Consider the following 14,633-nt stretch of genomic DNA (forward strand, 5'->3'; position numbering starts at 1 on the left):
TAATCCTTTCTCACCTGATGGTGCCTCCCTTATACCACTCACCTTCCCACAGAAAGACTCCCCAGAATGCTGTTCAGATCTCCTGCCGGGAGGAGGAGGGGGAAGCAGGAGCCGCTGAGCCTCCACTTGGAGGTTTGGGGAGGTAGAGGATGTGTGTGTGGGGGGGGGAAGGGGAGGAGGCACTCTGGCAACTCAAAATGAGGGCGGGGCCAGCCTTGAGGCAGGAAGCCCCGCCTCCAAGTCCACCTATTTGCTCTTCTGCCTCTGCCCCCAGAACGAGAGTTGTTAAGGAGAGGGTGGTAGCATGCAGGCCGAGGGGCAAGCGAGGAAGCGGAGGGAGCATGCGTTCTCCAGAAAAGGCGGGAAAACCCAGCGACTCGAGGCTCGCGCATGCGCACAAAGCCAACTGCCTGTGGGGGGGGGGGGCACCCGCGAGAGCCAGCGAGAGCGCATGCGTGTCCTCACCAGCCGAGGGATGGCGCGAGCCGGCCAGCGGAGGCCTGGGGTGTGGAGGCCTAGAGAAAGTTCTTCGTCCTCGGCACTAGAAAAAGCAGGCCTTGAACCTTCTCCCGTATCCTAGCTCTCCTCCTTCCCGGAAAAGCCTTACACACCCAGCGCTGGCACTAAGACCCATTCTTCACTCAGACAGGAGCCGCCCAGCCCTTCAAGAAGCTGCCCCACTCCAGGGGTGAAGAGACCACCAATGGCCGCCTTCTGGATTATGGCCTCAGCTTCAGGGTTGGAATTGCATTGCTTTTACCCCTTTAGGATACTTTAACCACCACAACACGCGTCAACACTTGCAACTCCCCCTCCCCCTTCTCCACAGCCAAGAAAAATCTAGAAAAGGAGAATCGGGGCCCAAGTGGCAACAGACCTTGGTGCCTAATGGCCACTGCGGCCTGCTTCGGAGGAGCCCCGGGAAGAACCAGAGCCTTAGGCCCGGCCCCCCCTTCATCAGATGCTGCTCCCCGCCTTTCCCTCCACCCTCCCCTTGACCTTGCCCCTCTCTCAGACTCCTCCTTCCCGAGAACTGCAGCCCCCCAAGGCCACCCTGCCTGGCTGAACTGAGTCATTATGGAGGCCACCTGGCAATGGTGGTGGTGAATGCCTGGATTGTCTACAGCGATACTCAACAGGGTAAGGTCCACCCTGAGCACTGCCCTGCTCGTGCTTACCTCAGTATCTGCCTCACCTCGGCTGCTCAGCTGTTTTTTATGCATAGGGGAATAAACACGGGAAGACTGAGGAGTGCTTGGTTTCCTGGTTCTGGGCCTAGAGTCCTTTTCTTACCTCTGATTTCCCCCAAACCCTTTGTAGAGAGAAAGCCAGCGCCCAAATCCTACATTTCTACTTTCTAATGGTGTCACCTTAAATCAGATTTTTTTTAATTTAATAGCTGGACATCCTTATCTCTACACTGGGGATGTGGGTTTTTACCTCAAGGGGTTGTTGAAAGATAACTTGAGCGACTCTAGCACAAAGTAAAATCTTAGTATTTCTTCTATTTTTGAGCCCCCAGGCTGGCCTTGATCTCATTTTGTAACTTAAGCTATCTTTGAACTTTTTTTTAATCCCCTTACCATCTTTTTTGTTTGTTTGTTTGTTTGTTTTGCCAATTATGGGGCTTGAGCTGAGGGCCTGGGTGTTGTCCCTGAACTTCTTTTTTGCTCAAGGCTAGTGCTCTATCAGTTGAGTCAAAGCACCACTTCTAGCTTTTTCTGAGTAGTTTATTGGAGATAAGTCTCTCGGATTTTCCTGCCTTGACTGGCTTTGAACCTCAATCCTAAGATCTCAGCCTCTTGTGTAGCTAGGATCATAGGCATGAGCCAGGGGCACTGGGTATGTCTTTTTTTTTTTTTTCTTTTTGCTTATGTGGTGCTGAGGAATAGAACCCAGGGCCTCATGCATGCAAGGCAAGCGCTTTACCACTGAGCCACCTTCCCAGCCCCATTATTAAAATTTTTTTCTTTATTTTTTGTATGTCATGGTGCTTGAACTCTGGGCCTGGGTGCTGTCCTTCAGCTCTTCAGCTCAAGGCAAGCTCTCTACCACTTGAGCCACAGGACCACTTCCGGTTTTCTGATGGTTAATTGGAGATAAGAGTCTCCTGGATGTTCCTGCCCACGCTGGCTTTGAACTGTGATCTTCAGATCTCAGTCTCCTGAGTAGCTAAGATTACAAGCGTGAGCCCTGGGCACCCCGCATCATCTTTTTTTGTTTTAATCTCCCTACTCTTTCGGAATTGGGGTGGGGTGAGGAGTACTGGGGCTTGGATTCAGGGCTTGGGCACTATCTCAGCATTTTCTGATCAAGGGTGGTATATAGCTGGAAATGTGGTTTAGTGGTAGAGTGCTTGCCTAGCATGCATGAAGCCCTGGGTTCCATTCTGCAGTACCACACAAACAGAAAAAGCCTCAAGTGGCACTGTGGCTCAAGTGGTAGAGTGCTAGCCTTGAGCAAAAGAAGCTCAAGGACAGCGCCCAGTACTAGCAAAAAAAAAAAAAAAAGTCATAGATTTTCCTCCCTAGGATACACTTTAAACCAGGATCCTCAGCCTCTGAGTAGTTAAGGATTTCCCCAATCTTGAATGTCAGAATAAGAGGCTCTAGCTCTCTGGGTTCAGACTCACCTGGGTCCCGGTAGTTTTTGTGGTTCTGGGTGTTGGTTTTCTTCCTATGTGGCGGTGTCCCACCATGTCCTGACACAGCTTCGAAACTAGGTGTTTGTTTTAAGGCTGGATTCACTTCTGGGATCATTGTCTCACTGATTTTCTTTAGAGGTTTTGTCTTTGAAGATGAAGTCACTTCTGAATCAGTGTCGGAATCTGTGGCCCATTCAAAAAATGACCTCCATTCTTGGGCTGAGCGCTGGATGGATAGTTCATGAAGTCTGGTTAAAAATCCCCACTCGGTTAAAAATCCCTGCTTACCTTTGGGTCTTTGGACAGGAGGTGTGGTCTGGGCCACACGGTCTGGCTGTTCGGGTCTAACTTGGGACGTAGATTCAGTCTGGGCAGGACATATCTTTGGGGGTTCAAGTATAGTTTGGGCTGTGGGAGCTGATTCCACTTCTCGTTGAGCTAGAGATAGTTCTGCTGGTTCTGGCTGACCTACAAGTCCCTCTCTCAATTCTGGCTCCTGTGGAGCTGTAGACCCTGGCCTAGGTTTCTGTTGGGAGTTGGCGTGCTGCTGATACAAGTGTGTACTACGCGTGGCACATGTTTGCTGCGATTCACACTCTGGTGGGGATTTTTGTTGGTTTTTTGGTTCCTGCTGGGATTCAGCTTCTCGTTGGGCAAGGGGCTCCTGCTGGTCAAGGAGGTTTGGCTGTGTGGATTCCCGCTGCGTCTTTGATCCTGGCTGAGTCTTTTCTGTCTCGGGTTCTATGGGTCTTGAGTGTGGCTCAGGTTCCCACACTGACCCGAATACTGACTCAGAACCTGGCTCCACTGCTGTTTCCCTCATAGGAGATGTTGGTCTCCCAGGCTTCATCCTTCAGCCCTGCCCAGCTGTCCCTCCTCACAGGTCTCTCAGGAGGGCATCTCCCTTTAGATTCCAGTCCTTCATCCTGGCATCTCTGGTCTTCCTAGTGGATTGGTACTGTTGGTCCCCCACACCTGTACCAAGTGGATGTGCTCTGTGCCTTCTGTCTTGACGTGGGGAGGGATGAGGAAGATGGCTGTGTGTCCCACACTCTCTCCAGAAGGGAGGGGCTTGTCCTCTTGTGTCATAAATAGGACCCCACCCTACTCACTACTCAGTGAAAATGACCCCTCTCATAAGGGAAGCATCTCAGTTTAGTCTTTGTTTCATTTGCGATGCTAGAAGCTGGACTCGATGAGTGGTCCTCCCCCCAGACCTTCCTCTTGTTTGAGGGAAAGGACAGGGAGAGGCAATCTCTATACTTATAATATTCCTTTCCCCCCCCCCCCCCCGTTTTATTCACTCCTACAATGGGTTGCCAGTTTAATCTCCCTATAGTGTCCCTCATCATTTCATACCTATGCTTTAAAAAAAAAAAGAAGTGTGGTCCTCCCATTTTTAGAGCACAAAGCCCTTTCAAATGGCCTTGACATTCATACCTTGAAATCTGGTTTTCATAGGTTATCTTTTGTGCTAGATCAGAAGCCCATAGAACACAAGGCATTGAGGATGCTGATGTTGATAGCAATCATAAATACCAAGTACCGCCTACCTGCTAGGAAACTGGCAATTTTTAAAAAGGTATTTTTAATTAAGACCTTGTCTGATTCATTGCTATACTTGTTTACTTTGCTTCCCACTTAGTTCTTATCTCAGAAAGGTTGGTTGCAGGATGGAAAGATAGATGAGCAGTGAGCGTGGGTTGGGGAGGGGAGAGGCACTTGGAGAATCAGGGCCTGGTTAAAGTGGACGATCTAGTGCTAGGTGCTGATGGCTCACACCTGCCAATCCTATTTACTCAGAAGGTTGAGATCTGAGGATCACAGTTTGAACACAGCCCCAGCAGAAAAGTCCTATTGAGACTCTTATCTCCAATTAACCACTCAAAAACCACAAGTGGAACTGTGGCTCAAAAGTGGTAGAGTGCTAGCCTTGAGCGAAAGAACCAGGCCCTGAGTTCAAGCCCCACCACTGCCAAAAAAAAAAAAAAAAGAAAGTGGATGATCTGGATTAAATGTAAATGATCAGACCCTACTTTGAAAAAACTGACTTTCATCTATATATTAACATACCCATACTTTTTTGTGTGTGCCAGTTCTGGGGCTTGAACCCAGGGCCTGGATGCTGTCCCTGAGCATTTTTTTTGTTTTGGTTGATCATCGGCTTGAACTCTGGGCCTGGTTGCTCTCCTTGAGCTGAAGAGCTCTGGGAGAGTACCCTACCACTTGAGCCACAGCGCCACTTCTGGTTTTCTGGTGGTTAATTGGAGTTAAGAGACTCATTGACTTTCCTGCCTGTGTTGGCTTTGAACCGTAATTCTCAGATCTCAGCCTCCTGAGTAGCTAGGATTACAGATGTGAGCCACCAGTGCTTAACAAAAAAACAAAACAAAAACAAATCCAAAAACCAAACAAAGCACCCCCCCCAAAAAAAAACCCATTTATTGATTTGTTTGCTGCTTTCTTGATTGTATTTAAGATCAGACAAGATCAAGTAGGTGGCTGAGGTTTTTCTATAATCTTCCCAGAATGGGTAAGAGGAGAACAAAGGAGACTGACAGGAGGATGGGTGCTGGAGGCAGCACTAATCGATATGAGGTTGAGGAAAATGCTTTTCTCTGAGGGGCTACCTCTTGATGGAGAGTGGTTAATGGGGAAAGTGGGCTCCGGGAACTTGTAAGGGGAGAGCAAGGCGGGCTAGTTGACATCACTTGAGAAATTGCTGGCAGGCTGTAGAATGCTGTTTTGGCTTCCTGTGGTGCCTTCTGTGTCCAAGCCTACAAATAAGTGCGTAGAGCTAATGTTAAAAGCAGCTTTTAAATTTAATTTTTATGAGCAATTTAAAAATTACATGAGTAAGGTAAGGGCTGAAGTGAGGAGGTGTGGCTCAAGTGATAAAAAGTGCTTGCCTAGCAAAATGCAAGGCCCTGAGGTCAAGCCCCAGTACTGTCCCTCTAATACACACACACACACACACACACACACACACACACACACACACACACACACACGCACACACAAGTTATTCAGTGTAGTTAGGTGCTCACACCTGTAATCCTAGCTACTTACTTAGGAGGTTGAGATCTGAAGATCTTGGTTTGAAACCAACCTGGACACGAAAGTCCTTAAGACCTTCTCTCTAATGAAGCACCAGAAAACTGGAAGTGGTGCTGTTGCTCAAATGGTAGAGTGCTAGCCTTGAGCAAAAGAGCTCAGGTACAGTACCCAGGCCCCAAGTCAAGTCCCACAACCAAAAAAAAAAATGAAGTTTTTTGGATATAAAGTTTTTTATATACATTATAAATACATATAAACTTTATATACATACATACTTATTTATATGCATGTGTGTCTATATATATGTGAATATATACACATATTCATATATATATATATATATGTATGTATGTATATATATATATATCTCATGGATTTTCCTGCCCAGGCAGGCTTTGACTAGTGATCCTCAGTTTTCAGCCTTCTGAGTAGCTAGGATTACAGGTGCAAGCTAGTGCTGCATGGATTTTCCAGCTTTTTTTTTTGTCGGTCATAGGACTTGAACTCTGGGCCTGGGTGCTGTCCCTCAGCTCTTCATCACAATGCTAGTGCTCTACCACTTGAGCTACAGGGCCACTTCCAGCTTTTTTTCCCCTGCTTCTGTGGTGCTGAGGAATGGAACCCAGGGCCTCATGCATGCAAGCGCTCTACCACTGAGCCACCTTCCCAGCCCCTCCAGCCTATTCTTTGCCTCTGCTTCCTTAAGGATTCTGTAGGAGCGACTCTATTGTAAGGAGGTAATTCTCTTGAAACGTATTAGTGTTCTTCGTATTGTCTTTGGCATGCTCACAAAGATACTGCTTCTTCCACAGTCCCGGCTGCCGTGAAATTTCTCCTAGGGGTTCTGAGGAAACAATCTGAAATTACAGATCACTGCTTAAACAGGAAGATAGCATTGTTTTGAGAGTAGGGAACTGGCCAGCACTTTACTGGCCATCTCCTGGTGTGTTTGTGCTCAACTTTCGTATTGTAACAGGGTGGGAAGAGGGATCAGTCAACACAAAACAGTGGTGACCTCAGCTAAGTGTGAGCACCAGTATTTTGAAGTTATTTTTTTTCCCCTGACTTCTATGGGTAAGGATTTGGTGTCAGGGTTTCCAGGATATCATTGGGGAAGCCAAAGAATAAAACATAAGACCCACAGGTCATTTTTATGGTGCTGTTTTACCTTGAGCAAGCCATTAGGTTTCTCTGCTTCATTCTTTCCTGTAAATAGAGACTGAGAAACTGGCCCAGTAGCTCACTCCTGTAATCCTAGCTACCCAGGAGGCTGCGATCCGAGGGTCTCAGTTAGAAACCAGCTCAGGTCTATGAGACTCTTATCTCTAATTAAACAGGAAAAATAAAAATAAAAAAAACAAGCGTCGGTGGCTCACATCTGCAATCCTAGCTACTCAGTTGGCTGAGATCTGAGGATCATGGTTCAAAGACAGCCCAGGCAGGAAAATCCATGAGACTCTTATCTTCAATAAACCATTAGAAAACTGGAAGTGGTGCTGTGGCTCAAGTGGTAGAGTGCTAGCTTTGAACAACAAAAGCTCTGGGAGAGTGCCCTGGGTTCAAACACCAGGATTGGCACTAAAAAAATAAAGATAAAAAGGCTGAGAAGATCATGCAGCATGTTTTTGGAAGACCAGGAAAATATGCCTTTTGGAAGTTAGTCCTGGCCTGAGATTCTTTTTGGGGGGAAAAGGATAGGCACCTAGTGCTTGGAGAGCCAGTGAAAGCAGGTGTCTGTGCAGCAAGCTATGTAGGTCGGCTCAGATAACACGTGCATTGGTCTCAAAGGAGACAGAGAGGGTTTCAGTGGCAGGCAGGCCTCTGTTGTTGTTGTTGTTGATGATGATGAAGAAGCCTAGTTACTGACCTTTACACTCACATTCTTGGCTGCCTTCTGGGAGTCACCTCCCAGAAATCTGGCTTCGGTTCCTATGGCCTCTGGCGACCTCTGTAGGAAAGAAACAGATCATTTCCGGGAACTGGAAAGAGAAATCCCTGCCTAGCCACCCCCAGCCTCTACTTCCACAAATAGACCAGTATTGGGCCACCTAGATCACAAGAATTCCATTTCTTCTACTTTGGGGATCTAGAGTACTTTAAGAAAAAAAGATTTTATTTTATTTTGTGCAGGGCCTGAGCCCTGTCTCTAAGCCTTAACGCTCAAGGCTAGCCTAGCACTCTATCACTGGAGCCACAGCTCCACTTCTGGCTTTTTGATAGTTAATTGGAGCTAAGAGTCTCACTAACTTTCCTGTCTGGGTTGCCTTCCAATCATGATCTTCAGATCTCAGCTTCCTAAGTAGCTAGGATTACAGGCATGGGCCACCTCTCTGGCTGTTGAATAATTCTCTGCTATAACAATTTCTTCTTCTTCTTCTTCCTCTCCTCCTCCTCCTCCTCTCCCTCCCTTCAACAGGCACTGTGGCTCACCCCTGTAAGTCTACCTACTCAGGAGGCTGAAATCTGAGGATCTTGATTCAAAGCCAGCCTGGGCAGGAAAGTCCAAGAAACTCTTCAATCAACCACCAGAAAACTGGCGTGGTGTTGTGGCTCAAAGTTGTAGAGCATTAACTTTGAGCAAAATCATTCAGGGACAGTGCCCAGGCCCGGAGTTCAAATCCCACAACCAACCAAAAAAAAAAAGTTTAAAAATAATTTTATTATAGCAGCCTAAACCTAAGACAAGAGGTTCCACAAGAGAACCAAATCTTCCTGACACTTTGATCTTATATTCCCAGCTTTCAGAGGCAGGTAAGAAAAAGCAGTTTCTCTTGTGGTATTTTTGTGATGACATTTCCTAGCACAAGAAAACAAAACCTTTCTCCCTCATTAGACCAGAGCTAGTGGTTGGGAAATCGCTCGAGCTCCTGTTTTCTGGCTCCGGGTAGGCACTTGGTAAATGTTTCTTCACTGAGTGGATGGACAAGTTGTTTGTAGAGGCCCTGGGGGAGCACGAGGTTCAGCACAGCTCTCGGATTTCCCAGCCGCATGCCCTTTCTGCCACGCAGATGGGGCGTGGGGGGTTGCACCACTTCCTCAGTGCCACTCTGCAAGTGTTCTTGTGCTGTGAAAGTGCTGTGAGGCAGCTGGGCACCAGTGGCTCACGCCTGTAATCTTAGCTACTCAGGCTGAGAGCTGAGGATCACGGTTCAAATCCCGCCCAGGCAGTATAATCCTAATCCTAACCCTAACCCTATGATGATGATGATGAGGATGATGATGATGAGGATGGTGGTGGTGGTGGTTGAAACAGGCATAACTGCTTCATCTAATTTTTTTCTAATAGTTTGTGTGTGTGTGTGTTTGTTGTTGTTGTTGGTTGTGGGGCTTGAACTCAGGGTCTGAGCCCTGTCCCTGAGCTGTTTTACTCAAGACTAGTGCTCTACTACTTTGAGCCATAGCTCTACTTCCCATTTTCTGGTGGTTAATTGGAAACAAGAGTCACACAGCCTTTCCTGCCCAGGCTGGCTTTGAACTATGATCCTCAGATCTCAGCCTTCTGATTAGCTAGGATTTCCAGGTGAGAGCCACTGGCGAGAACAGTTTTTAAAAAATATTTTTTATATTATTGTCAAACTGCTTTAAAAGAGGTATATTTGTTAACTAAATAACTATGTCCTTTATTTTCAGATGAGGAAACTGCAGCTCAATGAAAGCAAATGAAAGACCCAAGTTCACAAAGGTAAGGGTAACACATCTAGGGTTCTAACCTAGGTCCAAGATTAGTCTATTATTTTTTCCTGCGGTCCTGTGTGACCTGAATTTTGTGGACATAACTGAAAGTGAAGCTGCTCATCTTTGGCCTCTTTTCTCCCAAACTTTGGCTTGTACCACCTCTACTTGTTCACTTTGCAACTTTTCTCTAAGCTTATTTTATAAAACAGCCTTAGCCCATGTGATATGATCTGTGAAGTTGCAGGTGTGAGGAATATTTAGATATTTTTTTTCCTAACTGCAAGTTGCTTAACTTTTTCTGTTCTCCTTTTGCATAATTTTTAAAATGTGGGTTGGCAAGGGTGCATGGTATTTCCCAGATCTGTCCATGAGAGGGCGCACAAGCCAATGTCATAGACTAGCAAAGGGAATATCCATACCCTGGTAAATAGCATTCTCCCAGTGAAAGGAACCAGGGGATTCCAGCACTGGGGCAGAAAAGTACAAGAGGAAAGCTGGGTGCTAGCGGTTCACACCTGCAGTACTAGCTACTCAGGAAGCTGAGGTCCAAGGATCGCAGTTTGAAGCCAGCGCAGGCAGGAAAGTCCGTGAGACTCATCTCCAATTAACCACTAGAAAAACGGGAAGTGGTACTGTGGCTCAGAGTGGTAGAGGGCTAGCCTTCATTTAAAAAAAAAAAATTACAAAATGAGTCTGAAACATCTTGTAGTATCATAAAGTAAGGAATGACTCAAAGAAAAAATTGAGACTGTTTCAAGATCAGAGCTTTCTGTGGCCCAGTTTAAGATACTATGAACAGCACAATAAAATAAATAATGATAATAATGGATTGTAGCCTACAAACATCCACGAGCCCTTACTGACATAAGTAAATAGTTGAATAAAGAGAAGGAGTAGCCCATTTTTACAGGAAATTTCTAATTAATAAATAGAAAACTGGGTTAGAGCCAGGTGCTGGTGGTTCATGCCTATAACCCTAGCTTCTCAGGAGGTTGAGATCAGAGGAAGCCAGCACAGGCAGGAAAGTCCATGAGACTCTTTTTTATTTTTATTTTTTGCCAGTCCTGGGGCTTGAACTCAGGGCCTGGGCACTGTCCCTGAGCTCCTTTTGCTGTACCACTTCAGCCACAGTGCCCCTTCTAGCTTTTTCTGTGTATGTGATACTGAGGAATTGAACCCAGGGCTTTGTGCATGCTAGGCAAACACACTACCACTGAACTACATTCCCAGCCCAGCAACCAGTATTCTTTACAGAATTATGCTTATGAAAGACAAGGGAAGGCTGAGCAACTCCTGGACAGGAGGAGATCAAAGAGACATTTAAATTTTATTCAGTTTGGGATCCTATATTGGACCCTGCACTAAAACAAAAGAGCATTAGTAGCTGATTAGCAAAATTTGAATGTTTGTGAGTTGTCAACATTATTATATCTACACCAGTTTCATGGTTCTGATCCTTCTATTATAGTTATGTAAAATGTTACTTAAAAATCAGGATGATAGACATTGATGGCTCATGCTTGTCATCCTAGCTACTCAGCAGGCTGAAGCCAGCCCAGGCAGGAAAGTCTGTGAGACTCTTATCTCCAGTGAACCAGCAAAAACTAGAACTGGAAGTATGGCTCAAGTGGTAGAGCGCCAGTCTTGAATGAAAAAGCACCCTAGCTCTGAGTTTAACTCCCTGTACCAACACAAAACAAACATACAAAAAAAATGCTGGATGCAGGAATACTGGACTTCGAAATATGTGTAATCTTTTTGAAAGTCTAAAACACCACGTTAAATAAAAAACAGATTGTATGAGAACAGAACAAGGTAATACAATAGGTGTGTATTCCTTAGACAATGCCTGCAGCTTAGGAATTCTTAAGGCATGTCATCTTTCACCAGAAGTAATTTTACGATTAGGTGATGTTGTAAGTAGCAGATAATTTATTATGATAAGTAATTTATTCCCTCGTATTATCATGTAGTCACACCTACTTCCCTTTCCTCTCTAAGGAAAGCATATTGAGCACGTATGTGATTATTTTAAGGTCAGTTTGGGGAAGTCTTTTGGAGGGAGGAGGGGGGTCATTTCCTCTGGCTTCCAGTTGGCTCGGGTTCAGGTGAGCATTGCAAAATCTTTTCGCTGGGGAGGCTCTGTGCCCAGCCACGCCCCAGCCACCGCAGCGCCCCCTGGTGGCAGTAGGGTGACTTCATATGTTGCACTATCAATTTCCTGCCCAGGCAGGAAAGTTGGACACCGTCCATTTCTAGAAGTGTGTTGTACATTATTTACTCTTCACAACAAGTCTGTGATAAATGGTATTGTGTGTGTGTGTGCGCGTGCGTGCGTGTGTGTGCAGGTATTAGGGCCGAACTCAAGGCCTGGACACTGTCCCTGAGTTTTTTTGCTCAACACTTTGCTCTAACACGTCAGCCACAGCTCTATGCTCAACTTACTGGTGGTTCATTGTAGATAAGAGTCTGCCTGGGCTGGCTGCAAAGCAGGATCCTCAGATTGCAGCCTCCTGACTGGCTAGGATTAAAGACATGAGCCACCAGCATCTGGCCAATAAATATTTTTTTTAATAAATTTTTTTTGAAAAATTAAAAATTTTAAAAATGAATGTCTTGGGGGACTGGTTGGGGGGCTTGAATTCAGGGCCCAGGCTCTGTCCCTGAGCTTTTTCACTCAATGCTAATGCTCTACTACTTAGAGCCACAGCTCCACTCCCCAATTTTTTTTTTAAATAAAGCTGAATAAAACAGTATGCACTCACCAAGATATAGGAAAAGTGAGCAGTGGCAGAGGGGAGGGACTCAGTATCAGCAGATGGAGGATTTGGCTTTCTAAAGATAAACTTGGTGCTAGAACGGGGAAATGGGTGATCTGCGGCTGTGGTGCACTGGTTAGGGCGCTCGTAGAATTCAGTTTCTGCTGTGGTTGAAACCAGCGTGGGTCTGATCTCCAGGAGCTGTACTTCTCAGGCTGAGTCACTTACCCTGTACCCATCTTCAGCTATCTTTGGTGGTACAGACGTAAGTTTTAGGTCTTATAGACCAAGAACTTGGGGCAGGGGAGAGAGCAATATACAATGATTAATAAATCCTAGTCAAAATGAGGCCCAGTTGATCATTCTTTCAATTGTCATTTTGACAGAGATTGTAAAGGAGTTATGGTTATTGTCAGGGTAAGCAAGTCTTTCTTTTCCTTTTCTTTTTTGCCTAGAGGGTAATCTGTGCTGTGGAGTCTGTGGTTCCTTAGGGGTAGTTTTGGTATGTAAAGATACAAAAAAAAAAAAAAAAAAAGATGTTTAAGAGAGATAGTTCTGTCCTTCCCAGAACTCCAGGGTTGCAAAGTGGCTGCAGAGAGAATGACTGAGAGCTCAGAAATGGCCAGTATGTCATACTCTTCTGCTTTTCTTCTGTTTAAAAACCTTTGGATGGGGCTGGGAAGGTGGCTGAGTGGTAGAGCGCTTGCCTCGCATGCATGAAGCCCTGGGTTCATTCTTCAGCGCCACATAAGCAGAAAAAGCCAGAAGTGGCACTATGGCTCAAGTGGTAGAGCACTAGCCTTGAGCTGAAGAGCTGAGGGACAGACAGCGCCCAGGCCCAGAGTTCAAGCCCCACGACTGACAAAACAAACAAACAAACAAAAAAAACCTTTGAATGGTGCCATTTGAGAAGTGGCTGAGGGAAAATAAGAGGTGCTCTCATGGTGGTGGTTTAACAGTTTGCAGAGTGAGAGTGTTAGATTTTTAGATTTTTTTTTTTTTTTGGGGGGTCCGGTCGTGGGGCCTGAACTCTGGGCCTGGGCGCTGTCCCTCAGCTCTTCAGCTGAAGGCTAGCGCTCTACCACTTGAGCCACAGTGCCACTTCCAGCTTTTTTCTTTTTGCTTATGTGGTGCTGAGGAATCGAACCCAGGGCCTCAGGCATGCAAGGCAAGTGCTCTACCACTGAGCCAACTTCCCAGCCCCAGATTTTTAGATTTTTGCCAGGAAACCATGCAGACATCCAGGTACAGAGAACAAAGAAAGGTTTATTCCGGGTAAGGGCTGGCAAGACTCCTTCTCACAAGGGAGAAGTGAGAAGAAGCACCAGCTATTGTCTGAGGTGACCTAGATCTAGGAGGTTTAGGAGGGGCTAGAAGGGCCTAGGAGTAGAGACCCTGGTGTGGACGTGTGGGCCAGGGGCTTCATCATGTTGGACTAAGATTTATGGCTGCTGTCCAAGTAGTAGATAAGGGGTCCTGCAACTGCCCAGACCTGAAGGTCACTCTAAGGGGCTCTTGTCTTATATGGTAGTAGCTGCTCCAGAGAAGTGCCATCCCAAGGTAAAGGGGGTTGGAGGCTGATTGATTATTTACTGCCTTTACTAGACGGGCCTAGTGTTGCCTAGGAAGGGAGCATGCTAAGCTGTGGAGAGGGGAAGGAGTGTGCGAAGCTACTGGAAGGGAGCTCATTTCACTAACAGAAAGGTTTTAGGCTTGTTTTGGTGTCTGTAGAAAGCAGGCTTGGTGCATAGGTGCAGGATATATTTTGGCTCAGGATAAAAAAACCAAAACCAAAACCAAAAACCTGTCACAGTAAAGTAAGCTTCCTTGGAAAAAATCACCCATATTCAAGCAGAGTTCAGGCAGGTGCTGGATGTCTGATAATGCATAGCATAGTAGTGATTGCTTGTATGTGTGCGTGCATGTGTGTGTGTGTGTGTGTGTGTGTGTGTGTGTGCCTCCAGCCCTGGGTCTCATAGTGATTTTCATTGCTACAAAGCCAGGGCTTGGCTTGGAATTCAGGTTTTTCACTAGCATCACAGTCGGGTACCAGAACAACCATCCTTTGGACTGTGACTTTATGATACAGGTGGCGCTGTGTCTAACACCCCTAGTCACTGTGCCTGGCTGATTCTATTCACACCAGTTGCCTGGGTAAGTGGATCCCTCCCTCTCCGCCCATTTATTAGTGCATTTCCTAAACATGACCACAAGATGGCAGCACTTTCTCAGTGTTTCTATCTGGAAGTGGGCGAGGCTGTTAGGGAATAGGGCACACCAATGAGAACAGATAGACTTTTTTTTTCCTCTTCTGTAAACTGAAAGACTGCGGTGAGTGTGAAATTGTCATTTTAGAACTCAAAGGCACTTTAGAGAAATGATTTTCAAACTTTAATTTGCTCACGGACCACCTCAGAGGTCTTAAATATTGATTCTGATTCTTCTGATGGGCCCTAGGTTCTGCCTTTATTTTCCTGCAACTTATTTGTTTGTTTGTT

At 46.0% G+C, this 14,633-nt stretch overlaps 1 protein-coding gene across 1 annotated transcript; it reads right to left on the bottom strand.

Moving 5' to 3' along the window:
- Positions 1-5,157: 5,157 nt before the first annotated feature.
- On the bottom strand, positions 5,158-7,671 carry Cxcl17 (C-X-C motif chemokine ligand 17). Its single transcript, XM_042667791.1, is given in 2 exon segments — positions 5,158-5,421; positions 7,565-7,671. Coding segments are annotated over 2 exon segments (237 nt in total). The 3' UTR covers positions 5,158-5,291.
- Between the last annotated feature and the right edge of the window lie 6,962 nt (positions 7,672-14,633).

The sequence above is a fragment of the Dipodomys spectabilis genome, unplaced genomic scaffold, assembly GCF_019054845.1.
Source record: "Dipodomys spectabilis isolate Male_0828 unplaced genomic scaffold, ASM1905484v1 ptg000422l, whole genome shotgun sequence".
NCBI classification, from domain to species: domain Eukaryota; kingdom Metazoa; phylum Chordata; class Mammalia; order Rodentia; family Heteromyidae; genus Dipodomys; species Dipodomys spectabilis.